The sequence below is a fragment of the Eptatretus burgeri genome, chromosome 17 (genome assembly GCF_056783735.1).
Source record: "Eptatretus burgeri isolate ZD-2024b chromosome 17, Ebu_testis_v1, whole genome shotgun sequence".
Lineage (NCBI taxonomy): Eukaryota > Metazoa > Chordata > Myxini > Myxiniformes > Myxinidae > Eptatretus > Eptatretus burgeri.
The window spans coordinates 56,234,906-56,259,619 of NC_140977.1; the positions used below are offsets into that span (position 1 = coordinate 56,234,906).

At 45.3% G+C, this 24,714-nt stretch overlaps 1 protein-coding gene across 4 annotated transcripts in view; it reads right to left on the reverse strand.

Annotated features, from left to right (window-relative positions):
* Nucleotides 1-24,714, reverse strand: part of DNAH1 (dynein axonemal heavy chain 1) — a 157,140-nt gene that overhangs the window by 100,235 nt on the left and 32,191 nt on the right. For all 4 annotated transcript variants that reach the window (XM_085861167.1, XM_085861166.1, XM_085861165.1 and 1 more), the window contains exons 12-25: nt 22,642-22,829; nt 22,374-22,524; nt 21,971-22,164; nt 21,458-21,683; nt 21,243-21,362; nt 20,474-20,556; nt 20,056-20,197; nt 19,801-19,956; nt 13,697-13,895; nt 13,206-13,462; nt 884-1,096; nt 523-687; nt 234-355; nt 12-117 (exon numbers count right to left, since the gene is read on the reverse strand). In XM_085861167.1, coding sequence (XP_085717293.1) covers nt 12-117; nt 234-355; nt 523-687; nt 884-1,096; nt 13,206-13,462; nt 13,697-13,895; nt 19,801-19,956; nt 20,056-20,197; nt 20,474-20,556; nt 21,243-21,362; nt 21,458-21,683; nt 21,971-22,164; nt 22,374-22,524; nt 22,642-22,829 — 2,322 coding nt within the window. The remainder of the gene's footprint in view (nt 1-11; nt 118-233; nt 356-522; nt 688-883; nt 1,097-13,205; nt 13,463-13,696; nt 13,896-19,800; nt 19,957-20,055; nt 20,198-20,473; nt 20,557-21,242; nt 21,363-21,457; nt 21,684-21,970; nt 22,165-22,373; nt 22,525-22,641; nt 22,830-24,714) is intronic.

Consider the following 24,714-nt stretch of genomic DNA (forward strand, 5'->3'; position numbering starts at 1 on the left):
GGATGAACTACCCAAGCGATGTTTTCATAGCACTTGCGTAGGTGTGGTTGAACAGCTGTTGGGTCCCGTGTCTGCGAGAGTATCTCCAAGAGTTCATCGTCAGACAAAAAGTAAAATCTGATTTAGACATGGGCAAACAGGAATCAAAACACCAATTGCATAAATACATCTGTGAATGTACAGTGTACATAAAGAAAGTTCCACAGAATCTCCAGATAAAATGATATTAATACCTGGGAAACGCTGCTCTCTTTGTCTCCAGGTAATCACTGAGCCCCTTCTGTACCTGCTCCAAGAGGCAACGCCCCTCTTTCAAGCTCTCAAGGAGTTGCTCATCTGGGCAAACATCAATTATCTACAAACACACACACAGAAGATGTACAATCTCTCATTACCATAGACAACATGCTGATGTCAAGAGTAGGCTGTTAATTCCACTGCAAAATCAAACTCAGAATCAGAGTGCAGACCAAACCCAGGCCTCATCTATCCCAAGTTGGCTCAACAGTTTACAATCCACACCTGCCGGTTATCATTGGTGCTTTTCATAGTCATCCTCCAGGTGTCATCCACAGTCTGGTAGTGCTTGCTCTCTACTGGCAGTTGCCTGATGATGTCCTCTGAGGAGAATATTGGTTCTAGGTAGAGCCAGGCACGTTGGCAAGCAAGCCACTCCTCCAGCACATCCTAGGGGGTCATCAAGGTACAAGACCAAGGTTTAATGGTGATTGGTGGAGTAAATATACTATACTTTGCCACCAGGTTGTCCAAGTGGCAGTTTAATTGCTTAATAGACCACATGTGGCCAACAAACAAAATGATTCCGCACACCAATTTGGTGGTAAATGTTGGTCCCAACAACTACAGCAACAGATATACATACCTGTGTGAGACGCAACTTGATGTTCCAGGAGGAAAGAAGTTCCTCAAATGGTTGTCGATGGGGGGAAAATGCCATGCTCTGAATCATGACCAGGTGATCGTCGAGGAGCTGTAAAGCCTCGTCTGGAGAGCACAGAATGTAAGTCCCTGTAGATTTGTAAGGCAGAACCTCAAACTCTTGGGCTGCCCACTCCGATTCAATTTTGTTAAGCGCCTGAGGGTCACGCAGAACAACGGGCACGTTGCAGACTTCAGCCAAAACATGATTCCTGTGACATCAATGTCATTTCCTGCTGGTTTATGCAATGCTTTCCACTAGTAACAAATGGCATTATTGCTATAATGGTTATTATTTCGTATGCAGCCTGTGGCTGCAGGTTTCATCATTGCTGTGAGTGCAGCTGTGCCACTGATGCAGTGCCCCTGTTCCAGTAAGCTGGTACTCATTTTGCTAACATTGGAAGGATGACAGGCTGAGTCAACCCACCTGGAGTTATTTAATGGCATGACAGGGCCTCAAACTCTAGACCCTAAGAGCTTAAGCCAGCCACTTTGACCGTTACGCCAACACCAGGCTTGATATACCATATTTTCTGGTGTATAAACCACACTTTTTTCATCAACAAAAAAGGTAAACGTTGGGGGTGAGGTTAATACATGGGTATAGAAAAAAATGGGTCTTAAAAATGATCAATGCTGAATTTCAATTATATTCCAAATTAACACTTTTTTAGCAGTCAGAATTGCTGTTAAGCTCAATTCCACCATTTGTATTTTGAAAATCGGTTCAGGTTAAGAGTTTGTACAGTATTTTATTAACTGTGTGTGGAAATTAAATAAAGTGACGCCCGGAGACAACTGGAGTTTATGTGCGTGGCGTATATAGAGCCTCGCGGCTCTGAAAATGCCATTAAACATAAAAAAGAAGAACACCTGGTCTCACTTCAAAAGAAGAATTATTATTCACATTCGCTAGTCCAATAACGGAGCACCCAACTCAAATAAGCTTGCACGTAAACTTACGTGGATCAGACAACAGGCTGTGGCCACTCACGTGACCCTCAAGAAGGGCCGCTTTGTGTTTCGCGAGGACCACCATCACAGTGAAGGGGGAGCACAATGTGACGATCAACACGACTGGTCACGAGAAGGACCGATTCACCGTCATGCTCGCCTGCACCACAGACGGTGGCAAGCTTCCCCTGTATGTGGTGTTCAAGAGGAAGACACTACCCAAAGAGAAGTTTCCAGCCGGCATCATCGTTCGTGCGCAGCAGAAGGGGTGGATAGACGAGGGACTGGTCTAGGACTGGGTGCGCACGGTTTGAAGAAGTAGGCCGGATGGTGGTCTCTCCCGATTACGGAGCATGCTAGTCCTGGATGAGTTCAGTTATTACAAGACCGACGACACCAAAGCGCTGGTCCGTTGGACCAACACCGATCTCGTCATCATACCAGGTGGGATGACATCGCTCCTGCAGCCCCTCAATGTGGCCATCAACAAGCCGTTCAAGGACGGGCTACGTAGCTGCTTGTCCGATTGGATATAATGAATGGTGAGAAGACCTACACCAAGAGCGGGAGGATGAGAAAGGTCGACCTTCCGATGGTCTGCGGCTGGATTGTCAAGGTGTGGGAGGAGATACCGTCAAACATCATCAAGCGAGCATTTCTGAAATGCTGTATTTCCAACAACGTGGATGGCACAGAGGATGACATCGTTTGGAAGAAGGAGGTTGCAAATGACAGTGAAAGCGACGTGGACAGCGATGGGGACTTGTTCTGTCCGGATTCGGACAAGGAGTTACGTGCCGTCTTTGATGAGGAAAGCATTAACGAGGATTTCCTCGGGTTTAGCTGAAAAGCTTCATCAAACCCAAACGGTCCTTTTCAGGGCCACAAATCCACAATAAATATGTATGATACCAGTTATGAATTCCTTTTCTTCCTTTTTGTAGTCACGATAAAAAAAATCTTCTTTATAGTATTAAAAAATAAGAAATTAAAAATAAAAACTTCTTGGTATCCTCTCCTCTCTCTTCAAGTTCTTCAAAATGAGAATAAGACTGTGAGGCGATATTAAGCGGACATGGGAGGAAGCATGTTGATAACTCCGTCACTTTGTTCAGTACAAAGTTTGTGTACAAACGTATTTAGATCCAGATCAGAAAATAAAATGATCAACATATTCATTTATTTTGAGGGTCTAAAACATGGGTGCGTTTAATACATGACCGCGGTTTATACACCGGAAAATACGGTAGTGGTATGTCACGATGACGTTTTGAAACAATATGTGTTACTGCACTATTTGTGGCATTTTGATAAATCGAATCACCTTCACAACACATGTGCGTCATGCGAAGCAGGGTTAATAAATTGGTTCACTCTGTCTATCAGTCCATTTCGTCCGGGAACATATTATACGGAAGAGAAGTCCCGTGGGAATTTCTTGATGAAAGCAAACCACGAGTCTAAATGCGTCACGAGCACCCCAAAGAACAATAAAAACCATGATGGCAGTCTGGCAAACCATTCCTGGTCATGTCAAAAACAGTCCGTGCTGGGTTGTGCAACAGGACAAAAAGTCGGTGTGAAAAGCGAATGAATTCCAAGAGCTATCTTCCACGATGTAACTTCCAGTCATTTATTAAACACATTCATTTGCACTCAATCAACTCCCTATCACAAGGACCTTTGTTTCTTTTGTGACAACATAGCAACATTCAAAAATCCCCTACACATGCTTGTTATAACAAATGTTAGTCACTCACTCAAGGAAGCAATTGAGAAAAGTGGAGATGAGAAGCTTCGTGTTCAGCTCAGCACTTCCGTCAACCCGACTGATGCTCATGCTATCGGCATCAAATACCACAGGCGGTGTTGGGCAACACGTGTCACCAATATTGGTCACAGGAAAACGGATCCATCACAAATGCAATCTTGTGTTACAGCTGAAGTGGCAGCAGCGATTGAGTTCCTTGGTTTGGGTGCAGGTATCCTGCTGGATGGTAATGCACATAACATGTCTGAACTGCAGGGTGCAGACACGAGCATCAGATCTGCAAACAACGTCGCAAACCCAACGTGCACTCGCAAGCAACTGAGGAAACTCATCCAGGGTGAGTTACCTGGTGTAGAATTTAACAAACTGAAGCGTGTAAATGAACCTGAACACGTGACCATCAAGAGCACGAGGGATGCTGCAATTCACCTGATGGAAGAAAGCAATGATGGACTGGACACATACATGACCGTCCTTTACAATGCAGCTTCGATGTTGAGAAAAGCCATCAGTATAGTTAAGAAATGGACATTTACTGTGACGTTCACAGATGCAACAGGAGATCATTTGTCACCAGAACTTTACATCTTCTATCGTTGGGTACTACAAGGACCAAACACCACCCTATTGACTGATGAGAAGTCGGCACAAGTTAACAAACATGCCACCAGACTAGCACAGAGTACAGTGACAATGTACCTGTCAAGGCAGCAGGTTGGGAATGAGAAATCAGACAGTCAGGTCAGCTCGTGAAATGCCACAACAGCTAGCAATTGCAATGGCCATTTGTCAGGCAACATGGAGAAAGAAACTCATCAACATGTTGTACAAATTCGGAATGTCTGTTGAATACAACAGACTTCTTCAACTGGAAGGGCAGATCTGTTCAACAGTAGTCGATATAATTCTTGTCAATGATAGACTGTACCTGCTCCTTGATGTCATTTGAGGAAGCTGTGCGTTTTTCCTATTGATAACGTTGATTTCGCCGAGGACACCTCTGATGGTAAATAAACACTCCATGCCACTGCCATGGCCATGCCAACATTGCTGCCCTTGCAAGCCTTGGCACAACCCCACTGCCTACGGATGACACTGCTCATGCTATTGAAGAGTTAATCTGCATTGTATACAGACCCCAGACCTCGATTGTGACAGTGGAGAACTTGCGATGGTGGATGATCTCAAAAAAGCAATCGCAATCAGAAATGCTTCCACCATCACAGGATGCTCTCCACCAAGCAAACCTTCAGGCGCACTGGACGCGAGGAGGAACCTGGGTCCCGAACATGACAACGCAACTTCCAGCCCTATTATCAGTAATCACTTTGGTAAAATGTAACTGCAACAAGTCACGATGCTAGACAGCAAAATGTCCAGTACGTCGCAAAGCACACTTCAGTTGTACAGATATTTGTGGATGTACCAACTGAGATGATGAATGTGACAATGTGGCCCAAGGACATGAGGAAGAAGAAGAAGACAAAGAAGATGAGGAGGATGAGGTTGATGAGCTGTCCATTTGAAGTTACCTCAAAAATTTGTGTCCTTTACGAGTATCATTAAGGTGTATTTACGGCCTCATACACATATTTAATGTGTGTACAGTAGTATACTTGTACTTTTAAAATAAATTTGGTGTACATTACTTGAAAATTGTCAAAATATAATAATAATAATAGTGGCATGCTTTCATCAAAAAACATCCCACGGGACTTTCAATTCTCCTGAACTAATCCTTACTATAAGTTCCATACCGGTGTTTGTGTGTGGATGTTTGCTTGTCCTGCTACTCCTCCTACAGTTCTGGGTTGATGACATCCAGACTTGCTACGAGGATCAGCATAACCCCAATTAATGTATAGGGGTGTTTTTATCTTTGCTGGTGGTATTGATGTCAGGTCAGATCAGATTACATCTGTGACTTGCTACAGGTACTGTGTAAACCTGTACTGACCTGTTTCACGGTCGGGTTGTCGGCAACTCAACCATCTCCCCCAACAAGTTTCTTGGTGAGGAGGGTGTATGATATGGACACACAGCAGGATTAAAAACAAAACCTGCCAAAGGGTGGAGGAGCTCCTTGTGAGCCAATGGCTATCCATATCTAGTGCCCAACTGTGTCTGTGGACGTCCTCCTGAAATTGGGTTACTATTTATTCGGAGGTTGGTGGCAGGATTTGCACTCCGGCCACCATAAAACTCTTCTTCCCGCAAAACATACCAAAAGCAAAAATAAATCTGAAAACCCACTCTGTGGGAGTACCTCCTGTGCAGCTGCACTTCGCAGGGCAGCTCACTGGATGACAGGATTGGGGCAAAGCCTTCGGGACCCCCAATGTTTTGATGATAGGAGGGAAACCACGGGGTAACATTCCAGGGTCATATTGCGGTAGTGTGTGTTGGGGTGGTGCTGAGGTGTCATCCACCAGATGGTGGTCTCCTTGGGTTCACCTTTGGCGGTCCTTCAGGGGGGTGCCTGGAATGTCCTATCCCAAAGGGTGGATGATAACCTGACTCTGCTATCATCTGAGCTCAAGCATCAATATTGCAGCACTCTCTGAGGTTCGGAGACCAGAATGCGGTGAGGTCATGTCACATGGTTACACCTAACATTGGTCCTGACGCTCTGAAGGTTACCATGCCCAAGGAGTTGCTATAGCTGTGTCCAATAAGCTGACTCCAATGATAATTGAGGTAACATCGGTCAACGATCGTATTATTAGACGAAGGATTCGTCACTCCTTGGGTGTCATTTCCCTGGTGTCTGTATATGCTCCAACTGAGGCGAATAATCTCACCGTGAAGGACGCATTCTATGCCACGCTCAAGTCTGTGGTTGATCAGGGCCCCAGGCGAACTACTCTATTAGTCTTGGGGGATTACAATGCATCAATTGGAACTGATAGGGATGATTATAAGACATGTGTTGGTCCCCATGGGTCTGGAACTGTGAACCAGAATAGCAGTAAGATCCTTGACTTTGCAAGAAGTCATGGACTTTGGGTGGCTGGCTCATGGTTTTAGTACCCACAGGCTCATCACTGGACTTGGTATTCCAACGCTGGTGGTAGGGCAAAGGAGATTGACCATGTCCTCGTTGATGGTTGCTGGAGGATGATCCAGAATTGCAGGATCCACCGAAATGCTCAGTTCCTCAATACCGACCTTAGGCTTGTTGTACCAACACTGAAGTTGCAGCTTGAATCCAGGAGAATGGTACCATCCCAGCCTAGGCTGGATGTTAGCAAGCTCAAGGATGAGAGGGTAGCAGAGGAGTTTGCGAACAAGCTGAGTGGAGATTTGGGGGGTCTGGGTGCTTTGGGGGATCCTGAAGAGTTGTGGAGTGCCTTCAAGACCACCGTCCTTGATGTTGCCGGTGGATGCCTTGGAACTCACCGGAGGGTGAAGAAGAATTTTGTCTCTCAAGGGATACTGGATACCATTGATCAGAGTCGCAGGACCAGGCTGAATGGCGGAGCTGAGCTGTTCAGGGAGCTGAGGCGTAAAACTGTACATTCACTAAGGGTGGACAAGGAGGCCTATGTGCCGCAGTGAACCGGTTGATATCTGGTAAAGCTGCAGGGATCTGTGGAATCCATGCTGAACTTCTCAATGCTGGTGGAAATGCTGCACTCGTGTCGTTGCATGCAGTTCTGTGCTCTGCCTGGAACACAGGCATCATCCCAACTGACTGGAAGAGGGGCTTTGTTGTCCCCCTCTGGAAAAGGAAGGGTGATTGCCAAGACTGCAGCAACTACCGAGGGGTGACACTGCTCTCAGTGCCAGGCAAGGTCTTTGCTCGGATAATGCTTGATGGGGTTCGACACCATCTGTTTGAGCACCAGCATCCAGAGCAGTCAGGCTTTATACCAAAGAGGTCAACGATTGACCGTATCCTTGCTTTTGGGGTCCTCACCGAACGCAGCCGAGAGTTTTGGCAGGGACTGCTTGCAGCCTATGTTGATCTATGTAAAGCATTCGGGATGCAGTGAATTTGGTGAATTCAATGATTTGGGATGCCCTCTGGAAGATTCTTGGTCTTAGCAGAGTGCCACCAAAACTGATCAATCTGATGTCTGAACTATACTCTGGTACTGAGAGTGCTATGAGATGTGGTGATACCATCTCCAACTTAATTACAGTTGTTTCTGGAGTTTTTTAGGGGTGTGTACTGGCCTCCACACTTCTCAGCACTTGTCTGGACTGGATTATGGGGCGGATGTCGGAGAGATCAAGCTGCGGTGCATCCTTTACGAATGTCAAGATCTCTGACCTTGATTTTGCAGATGATGTAGTCATCTTTGCGGAGACTCTAGATATCCTTTTGGGGCCCTCGAGGTGCTGAATGAGGAGTCGGAGCTGCTGGGATTATGGGTTTCCTGGGCCAAAACTAAGATCTAGGCTTTCAATGACATCTTGGATGCTGCTTTCCTGTTTGTGGCGAGGATGTTGAGGTCACTGACAGATTCACTTACCTTGGCAGATATTCAAGTGTCTGCTGGCTGTGAGCCAGAGGTCAACAGATGTCTGGGTCGGGCCTGGGGAGTCATGGAGTCACTGGATCATGGGGTGCGGCGCTGCCGGTACCTGTGTGGGAGGACGAAAGTCCGAGTCTTCAGGTCCTTGGTGCTTCCAGTCTTGCTCAATGGATGTGAGACTTTGATTCTGACCAGGGATCTGAGACGGAGACGTAATTCCTTTGGCACCGGTTTTCTTCGGAGAATCCTTGGCCATCGCTGGTCAGACTTTGTCTCCAATGAGCGGTTGCTGAGAGAGACTAAAATGAGATTTGTTACCTGCATAGTCCGTGAGCATCATCTGTGGCTGTATGGACATGTGGCTCGTTTTCCTGATGCTGATCCTGCTCACCAGATTCTCTCAGCGAGGGAGCCTCGTGAGTGGAGGAGGCCAATGAGCCGACCACGTGCCTTGTGGTTGCAGCAGGGTGATCAACATCTCAAGGAGATGGGGATGGGTCAGGCATCTGCCTGGGGAATGGCCAGACGAAGGTACTTGGAGTTCCGGCAAAAAGTTGACGCAGCAACGCGCTACTCCAGCGCATGCTCCCATACCTGACCTGACATGGTGGTCTTGGAGGGGATGAGGTGGGGGGGAGGAGGCGATGGGGTGATGCAAATTCTCTATGTAAATGTGTTTCGTGTAGCGCTGCCTCCAGGTGGGGGAGGGTATTACAAGTCTCCACCATTAACAGTACAGTATTCCTGTCCCCACGTTTTCCAGTACAGTTAGGTGTCTTGAATTATAAGCAGTCGGTTTGTTTTTGCTTCATGCATGTAACTTGGGGGGTTTTTTGCCTACACAGAACTGTCAGTTGCTTATAAACTGCCCAAATAAAGATATGCGTCAGAAGAACATGTTGCATGCTTGTAACAAGATCGCCCGTCGGGCGGTTACTCTGCTTGTTTCAATAATCAAGGAACTACTTAATTTAAATTGAATGTTGTGCTTTGAACACTATATAGAACATGAATCGGAACATGGTTTGGAACATGAACATGCAGTTTAGCAGTGCTTTGGCTCTGAATTTGGCAAATTGTACAGATTCTCATCCCGAGCACGCATGCCGACAGAGTAGTGAGATAATATTTTCACTTTGTCTGCCTGTCTGGCAATCAAACAAAATTGAAAATCATTCCAAACAGGAAAACTACTGTTTTAGGGACGTTATAAAGGACACAAACAACAGGCACAAATAACTAATGTAACATGTTAAATAAGGTGGTGTATAAGACATGACATCAATGGTGGTAAACTTTAAAAAAAGGTTTTTTTCCGCAACCTTAAAAATGTTTATTTTATTTAAATTGAATTATATATTTGAACACTGCAGAACAAACTTTTTACACTTCCAAACACCATGAGATTAGCAGTACTTGTGCACAATGTTATGCCATCTCAACCAATCAAATTTGCCACGTGTTTTGAGCTTTCTCTCTCTCTCCCATTGTGCTACTGCTAGGCGAAGGAGGAGAAGGAGACGGGGAAGGCGAGTCCAGAGGCAGTGGGAGAGGGGGAAGGGTAGAAGTGTGGAGGTGAGAGTTGGAACTCTGAATGTTGGAACGATGACTGGCAAAGGGCGAGAGTTGGCTGATATGATGGAGAGAAGAAAGGTGGACATACTGTGTGCACAAGAGACCAAGTGGATGGGGAGTAAGGCTAGGAGCATTGGAGGTGGTTTCAAACTGTTCTACCATGGTGTGGATGGGAGGAGAAATGGTGTCGGGGTAATCCTGAAGGAAGATTATGTCAAGAGGGTATTGGAGGTGAGGAGAGTGTCTGACCGAGTGATGAGTGTGAAGTTGGAAATTGAAGGAGTGATGATGAATGTCATCAGTGCATATGCACTGCATATGGGGTGTGAGATGGAATATAAAGAAGATTTCTGGAGTGAGTTAGATGAAGTGGTGGAGAGTGTATCCAAGGATGAAAGAGTGGTGATTGGAGCAGATTTTAATGGGCATGTTAGGGAAGGGAATAAAGAGGATGAGGAGGTGATGGGTAGGTACGGTCTCAACAAGAGAAATGTGGAAGGGCAAATGGTGGTAGAGTTTGCAAAAAAGAATGGAAATGGCAGTGGTAAATACGTATTGCAAGAAGAAGGAGGAACACAGGGTGACGTACAAGAGGGGAGGAAAGTGCACACAGGTGGATTACATCTTAAGCAGGAGATGCAACCTGAAAGAGATTAGAGACTGTAAGGTGGTGGCAGGGGAGAGTGTAGCTCGACAGCATCGATTGGTGGTCTGTAGGATGATTTTGGAAGTGAGGTTGAGGAAGATAGTGAGGGCTGAACCAAGGACCAGATGGTGGAAGCTGAAGGAGGAAGACTGTTGCGTGGAATTTAGTGAGGAGGCGAGACAGGTGTTGGATGGTGGTAAAGATGGGTGGGATGATTGGGCAACTACAGCAGAAGTGGTGAGGAAGATAGCTAGGAAGGTACTTGGTGTGACATCTGGACAGAGGAAGGAAGATAAGGAGACTTGGTGGTGGAATGAGGAAGTACAGGAAAGTATAAGGAAGAAGGGGTTGGCGAAAAAGAAATGGGATAGTCAGAGAGATGAAGAAAGTAGGCATGAGTACAAGGAGTGGCAGCGAAAGGCAAAGAGAGAGGTGGCAAAGGCTAAGAAAAAGGCATATGACGAGCTGTATGAGAAGTTGGATACAAAAGAAGGGGAAAAGGATTTATACCGATTGGCAAGACAGAGGGACCGAGCTGGAAGGATGTGCTGCAGGTTAGGGTGATAAAGGACGTAAATGGGAATGTGCTGACGAGCGAGGAGAGTGTGTTGAGAAGGTGGATGGAGTACTTTGAGGAGCTGATGAATGAAGAAAATGAGAGAGAGAGAAGGTTGGAAGAGGTGGAGATAGTGAATCAGGAAGTGGGGTGGATCAGTAAGGATGAAGTGAGGACTGCTATGAAGAGGATGAAAAGTGGAAAGGCGGTTGGCCCAGATGACATACCAGTGGAGGCATGGAAGTGCTTAGGAGAGATGGCAGTGGGGTTGTTAACCAGATTGTTTAATAAAATCTTGGAAAGTGAGAGGATGCCGGAGGAGTGGAGATTAAGTGTACTGCTTCTGATTTTCAAGAACAAGGGTGATGTGCAGAGCTGTGGAAATTACAGAGGGATAAAGTTGTTAAGCCACACCATGAAGTTGTGGGAAAGAGTAGTGGAAGCTAGGTTGAGAAGAGAGGTGACGATTTGTGAGCAGCAATATGGGTTTATGCCAGGAAAGAGCACCACTGATGCAATGTTTGCTTTGAGAATGTTGATGGAGCAGTATAGGAAAGGCCAGAAGGAGTTACATTGTGCGTTTGTGGATTTAGAGAAAGCTTAAGATAGGGTGCCAAGAGAGGAGTTGTGGCATTGTATGAGGAAGTCGGGAGTGGTGGAGAAGTATGTAAAGATTGTGCAGGATATGTATGAGGACAGTGTGACAGCGGTGAAGTGTGCGGTAGGAATGATGGACCGGTTTAAGGTAAAAGTGGGATTGCACCAAGGATCGACCCTGAGCCCTTTCCTGTTTGTAATGGTGATGGAAAGGTTGACGGACGAGATCAGACTGGAGTCTCCATGGACTATGATGTTCACGGATGACATCATGATCTGTTGGGAGAGTAGGGAGCAGGCTGAGGTGAGCCTTGAGAGGTGGAGGTACGCACTGGAGAGAAGGGGAATGATAGTCAGTAGGAGTAAGACGGAGTACATGTGCGTAAATGAGAGGGAGGGTGGTGGTATGGTGTGGTTGCAAGGAGTTGAGGTGGGGATGGTGGATGGGTTTAAATACTTGGGATCAACTGTCCAAAGTAACAGAGAGTGTGGGAGAGAAGTGAAAAAGAGAGTGCAGGCAGGATGGAGTGGGTGGAGAAGAGTTGCAGGAGTGATTTGTGACAGAAGGGTAGCTGCGAGAGTTAAGGGGAAAGTATATGAGACGGTAGTGAGACCAGCTATGTTGTATGGTTTGGAGGCAAAGTGAGAGAGGCGAGATTGAGATGGTTTGGACATGTGCACAGCAGGGAAGCGGAGTATATCGGGAGAAGGATGCTGAAGATGGAGCTGCCAGGCAGGAGGAGAAGAGGCAGGCCAAAGAAGAGGTTCATGGATGCGGTGAGGGTGGACATGTGGGTGGTTGGAGTGTCAATGGAAGATGTGGAGGATAGAGCGAAATGGAGACGGTTGATCCGCTGTGGCGACCCCTAACGGGAGCAGCCGAAAGAAGAAGAAGAAGTTTTGAGGGTGGAGTAAGAATGAGATTCAGACAAAATGGCGGAGCCTAGTGATGCAGACAGAGAAATGTTTGTTTAAGTGCTTGTTTTTATGAAAGATCATTCCAAAATCATCAGTTTCTCCAAGAAGAGTATGCAGAATGTTCATTTCTGGACTGTTCCGTATGACTAATCACTTTGTATTGTAACCATCGCATCTGTTATTCAAAGTTAATAAACAAAGCTCATGAAGATCGTGCTTGGAAACGCAAAGCAAGAGCTCAGAGTCTTTCCATGTCCCTTTTCTCATGAATGTGGGGGTAGTGTTCTATGAATTCTCGAGTTCTCAATATTTTCGCTAAAATGACACCACACAGGGGTATTATTTTCACACACCTCTTACACCAAATGTGATATGCCATGTTGGCTTGTTGAATTGCTAATCAATGAATTCGGCTGATCACTCATTTGTGTGCAAAGTAACTACCCAGAGTGATTTTCTGCAGAGCAACATGGCAGATGAGGATTGGGAAATTAGGAAAAATACAAAATGAAAGTTTGCTTTGAAAAACGCGTAAAATCGATCAGGAGTGAAGAAAATATTGGTTTGTAGTCATCGTGAAAATATTGGTTTGTTGTCATCATAAAAATATTGGTTTGTTGTCAAAGGTGTAGAAGGAACAACGAAGGTGACATTGCATCACCCTTTACTATCCCTGCCCACAATATATCTGAAGATGTATCATGAAACAGCCTTCTGCATCACAATAAAATGTTTTGCTCATACCAGACTGTAGTTGCCACTGACCTGTTCGATTGTGTATTCCTTCTGTGCCACCTCTGCTAGAGCAGCGATGGCCGCAGTATGTTGGTCCAGTCCTCGCTCAAGACATTGAGCCAAGCTTTGCTCTGTGACGTGTGACTGCACGTTCATTTGCAGGCTCTCTGACAGCAGAGCCCAGTGACGTGCATGCATCCCAGGATTGCGCAAAGCATGCAGCAACGGCAACAAAGGTCGAAACTCCTCAATTTGTGTGCGCACTTTCTGTGCCACTGACTCACATTCTGTGGCAATGCATCCGAGGAGAAAGAACCACCGAGAGGTCAGAACAATGATTTCATCTTAGGTCTGTTTGTGGTCTGTATAATCATTATCGAGAAAGGTATACGTTGCATACTGTAGGCAAGAAATACAATGCTTACCACACTTATGCAAGAAATCTTTACCATGACCGCAATATCCCTCTAATGTCTCCTCATCCTTTTGCTTTCTAAAACTTCCAAACATGTAACTCTCACCAGGTGCATCCTTCAAGGCCCGCGCACACTTGACCACAGTCTTGAGCATGTCACTCAAATTATTTTCCACTTGTTCGGGTTCTATAGTCTCCAGAGGATCTCCAAGCCATGACTTGTGACAAATTTGCCAGTATGAGGCTTGGCACCAGATATCATGAAATGGGACAAAGTCTCGAACCAGCTGTCCTGCACACTCAAACTGTCCCCAGAAACATGAGAGATTATGGGCCGGATGATTGAACAATCCAATTAAAAAAAAAAATTTTAAACACCACCACATCCCACTCACAAGCATGAAGCAGCATCACTCTCTGACGATCTGGAAATAATTAGATGGTGATCTGACAAATGTAACATATCTTTGATGCTTGTACATTTCACAGTCTCAGCCTGTCACGCTCGAAACATCATCAAATTAATCCACCTCTTTCCATCGTCAGCCACTGGAAGAGGTTCAGTCTCTTGAAATTTTAGACCTCATCATCAGTCATAACCTTTCCTGGGTTGATCATAGAGTAAAGCTGACCTACAAACCAGCAGCAGACTGGGCATCCTCCATCGATCCAAGTCTTTCCTTGAAAAATCATAACTACACACAGTCTAGAAGGCCTTTGTCCTTAACTCAATAAAATAATGGTCTCTGCTATGAGTTTGCACCCCAGCATCACATCTATCTATCTATCTATCTATCTATCTCTCTCTCTCTCTCTCTCTCTCTCTCTCTCTCTCTCTCTCTCTCTCTCTCTCTCTCTCTCTCTCTCTCTCTCTCTCTCTCTCTCTCTCTCTCTCTCTCTCTCAGATTTTGTGGAATCTAAAGCTCTCATCATTTTTGGCCTTTCCCACAAAGAGGTAAAAGCATAAGGTCTCTTGTTTTCACATCGCTGACAGGTCCTGGTTAAAGCTGACAGGTTCCGCAAAACCCCTCCTGGTTAAACTCCCAAAATTAAGTCCAACCAAACACCTCAACTCTTTTATTCCATTCTTATCCCATTTGTGGAACCACCTTGTCGGCTTTCAAGGTGGCAGGCAGCAACATCCTATGTTATCCTCCATTTCTACCCATATTCCTATTTTCTTCCCCCATTTATCCTCCCCTTTCAAAGCTCTTTTACAGGTTACTTACTCTATGTTCCTCCCCTCTCCTCTTTTCCTTCATTCCCTCACTTGTTATACCCACCTGTAGTCCAACTGTGTGTATGTTGCTTTTATTCCTTCTGTCATGTTACCTCCCTACTCTTCCATGAGCCTCGACTCTGTATCTATCTATAATTCCAGCAATCTGTGTGTGTGTCTGTCTGTCTGCGACAGCCGTTTCTCGGCAACCACCGGTCCGATCTGATTGAAACTTGCCAGGAATATTGCCGGGGACCCGCGGATGTGCCTTTTCAAGGTTTGATATTAATCGGACAAGCGGTTCCCAAGTTACGGCCATTTTATTGCTTTTTTCAGTGTTGGAAAGGTGTATATATCGCAGCTGAAGTGTTGTTCCACCTTATCATGCCATTTTTTCCCAAAGATATCTCAAAATAATGATAACAGCATATTAATGATATTAATAATAACAGCACAATAATTGGCAGTAATAAAAAGAATAACGTTTGTATATCCTGGTGTTGGCGCAGTGGTTAGGGCAGCGGCTTGGGACCCAAAAAGTCCTGAGTTCAAGACCCGTTGGGCCACTGAATATATATGTATGTATATATATATATATATATATATATATATATATATATATATATATATATATATATATATATATACACATATATATGTATGTGTGTATATATATATATATATGTATATACCAAGTCGTATAACACCAGGGGGTTGACTCAGCCTGTCATCCTTCCGAGGTCGGCGAAATGAGTACCAGTTTACTGGGCCGGTGTATACCCCGGTTAAAATAGGTGTACCAGATCCCTTTGTTGTAAGAGGCGACCAGGGTTGCGTCAGGAAGGGCATCCGGTGTAAAACATGTGCCAAATCACTATGCGGATCATATGGATGATCCGCTGTGGCGACCCCTCACGGGAGCAGCCGAAAGAAGAAGAAGAAGAAGAAAAAGAATAACGTGATACAATGACCAATGTCTGTCAACCAATAACGACCTATATATTGTCTGTCAACCAATAACGACCTATATATTGTCTGTCAACCAATAATGACCAATAACATCTGTCAACCAATGACAGGACACGGTGCTATGACATCACGAATGACGTCACAATTAATGCTTTTTTTTCTTTGCACGATTGACATCACAATTCTTCTTCTTCTTTGTTTGGTATGCCGTCACAATCGACGCTGGGGACCTGAGTATGTGCCTTTACAAGGTTTGATATCGTTCTTCATCTGTTTCAGCTGTTTCCCAAGTGTTTCCCAAGGTTTGAAAGCGATTTTTTTCCCAAGGTTTGAATTAATTGTTCAAATTTTTAATTCATCCCAAGGTTTGAATTTTCCCAAGGGAAAGAGGTTTCCCAAGGGTTTGAAAGCTGTTTTTTTTCCCAAGGTTTGATTTAATTATTGTGCTTGGTAGACATTTGTGAATACATTTACAGTGAGAGGGGCGAGAGGAGGGGGGAGAGAGGGGGCGAGAGAGGGGAGGGAGAGAGGGGGGTGAGAGAGAGGGGCATCACAATTCAAGAGAGGGGGAGAGAGGAGGGGTGAGAGAGGGGGACGGGAGAGGAGGGTGAGAGTGGGGGCGAGAGAGAGGGGCGAGGGGGGAGAGAGGGGGGCGAGGCTGGGGGCGGGGGGAGAGAGAGAGGGGTGAGAGGGGGGGCGAGAGAGAGGGGGCGTCACAATTCTTCTTCGTTTGATATGACATCACAATTGACGCTGAGAACCAGAGTATGTTTCCCAGGTGTTTCCCAAGTTATGGCCATTTATGATACGGTTGGTCCGATCAAATTGAAACAATTCCCCAATCCAGTCGTTGTTTACGAGAGCGAAGGAACGAAGCTGCACATACTGGCACGCACCTAAGGGCACGCACCTACGGGCCCGCACTGTCAACCAATGAAAGGACACGGTACTATGACATCACGAATGACGTCACAATTAATGTTTTTTTTTTGTTGTTTGTTTTTTGCACGATTGACGTTACAATTCTTCTTCTTCTTCGTTTGATATGACGTCACAATCGACGCTGGGGACCTGAGTATATGCCTTTTCAAGGTTTGATATTAATCGGACGAGCGGTTCCCAAGTTACGGCCATTTTTTAGCCGACCAATGACAGGACACGGTGCTATGACATCAATATGACATCACAATGCTTCCTTTTGATGTCACAATTGATGTCATAATTGACGCTGGGACCTGAGTATGTGCCTTTTCAAAGTTTGATATCATTCTTCCTCATCTGTTTCCCAAGTGTTTCCCAAGGTTTGAAAGCTGTTTTTTCCTAAGGTTTGAATTAATTGTTCAATTAATTAATCCCATCCAAGGGTTTGAATTTTCCCAAGGGAAGCAGCTGTTTCCCAAGGGTTTGAAGCTGTTTTTTCCCAAGGTTTGAATTAATTGTTATGCTTGGTGGACATTTGTGAATACATTTACAGAGGGGCGAGAGAGGAGGGGTGAGAGAAGAGGGGGGGAGAGAAAAGGTGAGAGAGGAGGGCGAGAGAGGAGGGCGAGAGAGGGGGGGAGGGGTTGAAAGAGGGGGAGAGGGGGAGCGAGAGAGAGGGGGGCGTCACAATTCAAGAGAGGGGGGAGAGAGGAAAGGCAAGAGAGGAGGGCAAGAGAGGGGGAGAGAGGGGGGAAAGAGGGGCGCGAGAGAGAGGAGGCGTCACAATTCATGAGAGGGGAGAGGGGAGGGGTGAGAGAGAGGGGCGAGAGGAGGAGCAAGACTAGGGGGGAGAGAGGGGGGGCAAGAGAGGGGGGAGAGAGAGGGGGGGCGAGAGAGAGGAGGCGTCACAATTCTTCTTCTTCTTCGTTTGATATGACGTCACAATTGACAACCTGAGTATGTTTCCCAGGTGTTTCCCAAGTTATGGTCATATATGATACGGCTGGTCCAATCTAATTGAAACAATGCCCCAGTCCAGTCGTCGTTTACGAGAGCGAAGGAACGAAGCTGCACATACTGGCATGCACCTATGGGCACGCACCCACCGGCCCGCACTAGTATTATAAACTAGAAGGGCACTCTTCGACATTGCCAGATATGCCTCCACACACATTATTACATCATCATACATACTTGTACCAAGTTTGATTAAAATCCCTGAACCAGGATTCAAAATATTAAATAATTCTGGCTACCAGACCAGGCGTCCAATCAGGTTGAAATTTAAAACAGATATTCCCCATGACTACTAGATCATAATTGTGACATTTCACGTTGATTGATGAAGCTGTTCAACAGAAAGAATTTAAAAAATATTTTCGTTCCATCCAATATGGCTGGCAGACCATGTGACCTATTGATTATTTGTGAACAACATGGTATCCCCAAGGGTTGGGGAACATGTGGGTGAAGTTTCCCCTTGATCTATCCAGCCGTTCTGGAGAAGATTTAAAAAATGTTTATTCTTCAAAAAATCATCGCTGCCAAACCATGTGACTTATGACATCACAGGTGGGGAACTTTTCATTCCTCATGAATAGGCATTCATAGCTGTAAAGTTTCGCCTCGATCTGTTCAGCTGATTCGGAGATTTTTTTATGTTCAACAAAATATGGCTGCCAAACCACGTGACAGATGACGTCATCAATTTTTTTCCCCACATACAACTTAGCCCTAGATGACCCTCAAAATTTTTCATGCTGATCAGATAAAGCGTTCGATGCATGCAATTATGACGTCATAACGAAGCCACCTATGACGTCATCAAAAAATCACACTTGTTTCCCATGTACTTGACATGTGCCAAGTTTCAATTTTCTCAATGGAGTGGATTCGGAGATGCAGAGGTCCAAAGTTTTTCCCTTTTTCCAACATGGCTGCCACATAATATGACCTATGATGTCATAATTATCATTAAAACATTCTTCCTGAGTAGTCGCACCTATGGTGAAAAATTCTTGTCAATCAGATAAGCGGTTGCAGAGAAAATGGAGAAAATTAGCACATACATATGTACGCACGGACAACCCGAAAACATAATACTTCCGGCGACTTCGTCAGCGGAGGCATAAAAAGTCTGTTGGCAAAGCATTCAAAATTATTTCAAATAAAAACACAAATTTCTGGAAAACGTACATTTAAACGAAGCAAATGAAGAACTATGAAGGAATACTCCTTCATCTACGAGTGCAGTATTTAAAAGCAATGTGATAAGATTGTTCATATGCTATCCAAGATAAATCAATCCCCTGTTAATGACTAAAGAACATCCAAAGATTGTGCTCATTCATTGTGTGTGCAGACTGTGGCTTCTGGTTTGCATCATTGCTGGGAGCACGGCTGTGCCGCCGATGCAGTGCTCCCTGTAGGTTATGGCGGGAATTTTTAATTTGTTCAGGATGCCGGCGATAGCTTGCCTACTCTTCGTGAAGGACGCCGTGGGATCTTTTACGTCCACCGACTAATGTCAGCAAACGGGACGCCAGTTTAACATCAATCCGAGGGACAGCACACACATCGATAAATCACCTGGCCTGTGAAACACTGGGATGGCAGTTTATAGCTGGGTCATGAATCAAACCCAGACTAGACACCTTAGAGGAGGGTGTGCGTACCTCTACGCCAAGGATCGAGGCCATCCTACCAGCCCAGATTATGCTTGTGGTCGACGACGTTATTGGTGTCAAAAACTGCAATATTGGTTACCTGGTAAAAGGGAACCATGAGGGTGCTTTACGTGTTTAAAAGAGACTTGTTTCCACCAACATGTGAAAAAGTCACAACCTCCAAGCAATGTTACTTTCCTTCTTATTGATAATGAAGGCACCAATGATGTCATATATGTGAAATTGTTTCACTGCTGGGGAAATTGATAGACATAATTTAACTTTTTCAAATTCAGGAATGTAAAATCCATTTCACCATAACTTAACATTCACTTTAGTATCTATTGAGCTATGGATCCCTTTATCGTGCTGAAAGGGCGACGTTATCTGCTCTCAGCATATATCTGGCTCACATCTAATCTACGAGCTCCGTACATCAGTGGAAGGTAGACCCAGAACTTTCTGCCTGGATGCGTACAACTGTGCCTTTTCCCGAGCTTCTTTCAACTGACTTGCCACCAGTCTTGCCTCTTCAGCCACCTTGTGAGCCTTCTCAAGATCAGCATGCATTGAAAATCCGACCACTGTGATCTAAACAACACAATGCATGTGAAGAGACATTGAAACATGGTGGTAAAGCCAAGATCAATACTTCAGTCGACCCTATAGGTCTTGTGATAACCTCTTTACCTGAAGAGTCTCCAGCCGGTCGAGGAACTCAACCTCGTCTTTAAGCTGTATGTTGCGGAAATTTTCTTCATCCTCATTCAGATGCTCCAACACACTCTCTATGTGTTGGCTAATCAGGTGTGGCCAACCGATGGCAGTCCAGCTACCCCACATAGTGCAGGAGAGAGGAAGGTGGAGATTGAATGACAAGGGGGAGGGAGAGGTTGGATGGAGATTGAATGACAGGGGGGAGGGAGAGGTTGGATGGAGGAGTTATTGGACAAAGTTTTAAGGTCAGAGAGAATGTGAAGATTGTTCACTTTCGAATTTAATGATATGAAAAGTTTTGCAAAAGCACTGATATGTGTTCATCAACAAAAGGGGAGTTTAGACACCATACCTACAAATATCCACAAGGATGGAGCAAACATTCACTCACATCGAGTCGAAAATGTCCTGAGACAGGTTGATGTGAAAGTCCTCAAAGAGTTCATGGTCGTATTGTAGCTTTTTGATCTTATCCTTGTGGGTTGGAGAGCAAGAGATGAGGGGACAAGGACATTATATAAGCCAAGGGTCTCCTTGCTCTTCGTTCTGTATATCTCGGCAGGAAGCTTAGTCCCAAGGTCTGCTTCTCACCCACCACATGCAGGTGGGTGAACTCTCAATTATCTATTGCCTCGCTTGTGACTTTATTCCTCATACCTGCCCGTCCCTCCATCCTCCATCTAGCTCACCCAGGTTGCACGCATTCCTCCAGAATTCCACATCTGGTTACTTTCCCAAATTTTAAGCTGAATGCTCAGCTCCATTCCTTCATCCCTCCTTTCTCTCATCTGTGAAACAAACTCCCTCTATCCGTTTGATCATGCCTCTCCCTCCAGTTCTTCAAGAGAACCACCCATCATCACCTCATGCCTGTCCCATAACCACTCCTGCTGTCTTCTACTCTTGCTGATGCCCTTGTCCCATCTCTTACCCCTAATCTTCATGCCATCTATCTAGTCGTTTGATGTCATTGTCTCCCTGTTCCCCTTTAATCCTCTCTCAGTCTGTCAACCTGCTGCCATCTGTCATTTAGCTCCTCCATGCGCTTAGATTTCTGCATACAGTACAAGTCAAATGAAAATAAATATTAAAGATTGACATGATGAGGACATGTGTGAAACGAGTGGCAGATAGACCATTGTAACAATCGAGTATTGCACCTGGATGGAAGAGAGAAGCTCAGCTTTGCTGCTCAACCACTCCCTGTGCTCCACAAGCTCTTCGACACAACTAGGCTTGATGCTCGCCCGATGGGTAATCATCATGCTCTCCTGAATAACCTGCCAGAAACATCCATGCAGGGATGTTATGGTTTCAGGCCGGGGGTAAAACCTACTTTGAAATCGTCCCTCAAATCACTGGTGGTACTTATCACCTCGTTTGCCTGTTGCTTGAGGTTTTGAGCATATAGCTCAAGAGTCACTGAGACGAGGGCTTGGTACTTGCCACAAAGAGTTTGACGTGCACTTTCTGTAGTTACCAGGAAGGGCCCAATCACTATGTCTGACGGTATGCAGACATGCACGTGTTCACATTGTCTGAGATTATCATGCAAGTCATCACATACGACAGAGGAAGGACGGTCTGAAGCTAATGTTTGTCTGAGAGAGAGACAGAGAGAGAGAGACAGAAATCTTTCAATAAGTTACCATAAACAATGGCCCCTGAGGGTAAGTATGCACCCTCAACATTTTAAGCATCAGTCTTGGACATGTGTTTCTGCCTTCAGATGACAAGAGAAAAATCATTTTAAAATGTGGAGCTTTCAAGGCAGCAAGAATAATGAGCCTTTCTAAATAAAAAGAAACATTAAAACAGTGAAAACAATGTACAAAAGACAAGAGTGGAAGTTATTATTATTATTGACTGATTAATAGTCAGCACCCACTTTGCAAACTGTTCAATATTCAAATTGAGTAGAGGCATGAAGGTTTGGTAATGAGCGGCGTATGCTCGCAAGGGAATGATCGCCTGCCCGAGGGATTTTCTCAAAGTGGACCTGAGTTCCTCCACCTCCTGCTCATGGAGACCCACAGACTCCAGCAGAGGAGTCCCGGTAATGAAAAGGTTCTTCATGATGAACTGTGAGCATGGACGTAATTAATCAGCTTTCCACTTTCAATACTTCTATGAACCTTTAAAACTGGCACGATACCTCTGTCGGTGGCAACAGGATCGTTGTTTAGCTGTCCAGTTTAAAATTCAAAAACAGTGGACTATTTGGCTAATACTATGGTCACTTGCTCATAGAATGTAAATCATCCTCATCATCCGATGCTCAGTCTGCTCACCTTCTCCACATGTGGTATTTTGTGAGAAGCAAGGATGGCATTGTTAAAAAGGGAATGCACTTTTGTCTCAAAGTTCTCAATCGGGGTGCTGTATCGCACTCCCGTTGGCTCCAGCACCAAGTCCACAATGAAGATCGGACAAGTCTTGGGTCTGTGGGAGGGGAGGATTGGACAAAACCCGAGTTGTGTACGTTAACATTCTAATGAGTATTGTTTTATGTATTTAAACTAAACAATTCATTGTTATACGAGGCAGCCTGTTTCGTACTTGTAAGGACTATTGATGAAGTCTGAGTTCCAGGTAAGGTCATCGGGACAGTCCATGGTCTCAAGACAAGCATCTGAGACGAATTGTACAAATGCTAACAGCGAGTCCAGAACCAGAGACCTGATGGCAGACTGCATGGCAAAACGAATAACTTCCATAAGTTTGTACAACTTGGACATTTTGTAGATCTGGAAGGTGTGGGATTGAAGTACAGAGCAGGTAAAAATAAGAAGTTGTTGCTATTCAAAATATTATAGTATGATCAATACAAAACATTTTGGACAACAATCATTCTTTTTCATCATTGACTTTATTAACCCTCTCAGGGCACATGTTGGAAAGTCGCAACATCATAAACTGTATAATATATTATCTTTATACCTTGAAAAGGCAAAAATCCTCTCTCTCTCACTTTGTTTGTATGTGTCCTATGCAAGGCCACATCTTTTAAGTTACAAGCTCCAAACTCGGAGTACAAATACAATTGTGTGTGTGTGTGTGTGTGTGTGTGTGTGTGTGTGTGTGTGTGTGTGTGTGTGTGTGTGTGTGTGGGGGGGGGGCGAGGGGGGGGTTAACATAGGCTATGTGGCTGTGGCCTACGCAGTGGTGTGGGAGGCGGGGGGGGGGGCGTAAATTGTCCATGTAAATGTGTACCGTGTAGCGCCATCTGGTGGTGGTGGCAAAGGGTATTACAATTTCCTTTTTTACCTGGGCAGCACTGAGATTAAAGCACTCTTCACACAGGTAAATTTGTCCTCCATCCCTTTTCCCTACCCCCAATGGCAAGGGCTCAGTCAATATTTGCTATTAATGTGAAAAACGCCATTGAACAAAGCATAGGACAGCCGGAGAGACCGGGGGGGGGGCGGGGTGGTGGCAGGGGAACTCTGTGGACTGAGAAGGGGGCAGGAGAGCCGGTGGGGAGGGGGGGGGCTCGGGTGTGGTGAATGGTTTAAAACGGTGAGTTGAGGTGATAGGATATTCATCACAGCCTTTTTAGATGCTGAAATGAGGATGATATACAACAATACACTAAGAGGAAGATCAAATTAAAAAAGCAAAATGGAAAGCGGTTTGTATTCAGACATCTTCTTCAGACATTTTCGAAGACAGACATACGCAGAAATTGGAACAGAGTTCCAATCAATGAATAAATCTTTGTGATTGGCTACAAAAAGCCTGGTGTTGGCTCGGTGGTTAGGGTGGCGGCTTGGGATCCAAGGGTCCTGAGTGGTCCTGAGTTCAAGCCTCGTTGCCCACTGAATTACTTCACCAGGGGGTTGACTCAGCCTGCCATCCTTCCGAGGACGGCAAAATGAGTACCAGCTTGTTGGGGATGATCGAGTCATTCGAGTATCCTGCGTCGGAGTGGCGACCCGTCCAGGATTGCACCCAATAACCAAGGTAACTGCTTCGGCAGCACCGACGCTCTGTACAGAGTATAGTTCCAATGGATGGATGGATTGGATACAAAGTGTTACTTATTCACATTTCTCTTCTGACGCAACGCCGGGTAAATCTGCGAGTACACTGTATAAAATATTACATATTATATAAAATATTGTTACGGGGCCGGGGGTTCGACCGTGAGCACGACCGCTAGATGGAGCCGCGAGCCGGCTCGACAGATCGCCCGGAATGTAAAGGTCATCGCCCCGGATAACTCCGGAACTGACGGGTCCCCTATCGGACCGATCTTCGCCAATGGATTGGCCACGTGGGGTAGGGTCGATTGCCAACTTTTCAATTTACCTAAGTACCCACATGGTCCGACTACCGGGGAAGTTCACCCTCGGCCGACTTTGTCCGAATCGAGTCGCTATCGCTGACTCGGATCCGGCGTAACCAAAGTCGGGCCGGACCAAATGAACAAGTTACGAATACTAATCCTCAAACATGCGTCATATCGAGCCAATGAAAGAAACACAAAACGAGCTGTTACATTCAACAATGGGGATATTTATTAATAATAATGGGGTCTAGGGAACACGTAAGAGCAGATTTAAACCGACTATACGAAATGGAATGCAATAATTTACAGCACACAAAGCACTTAACAGTTCTCTACTTGTT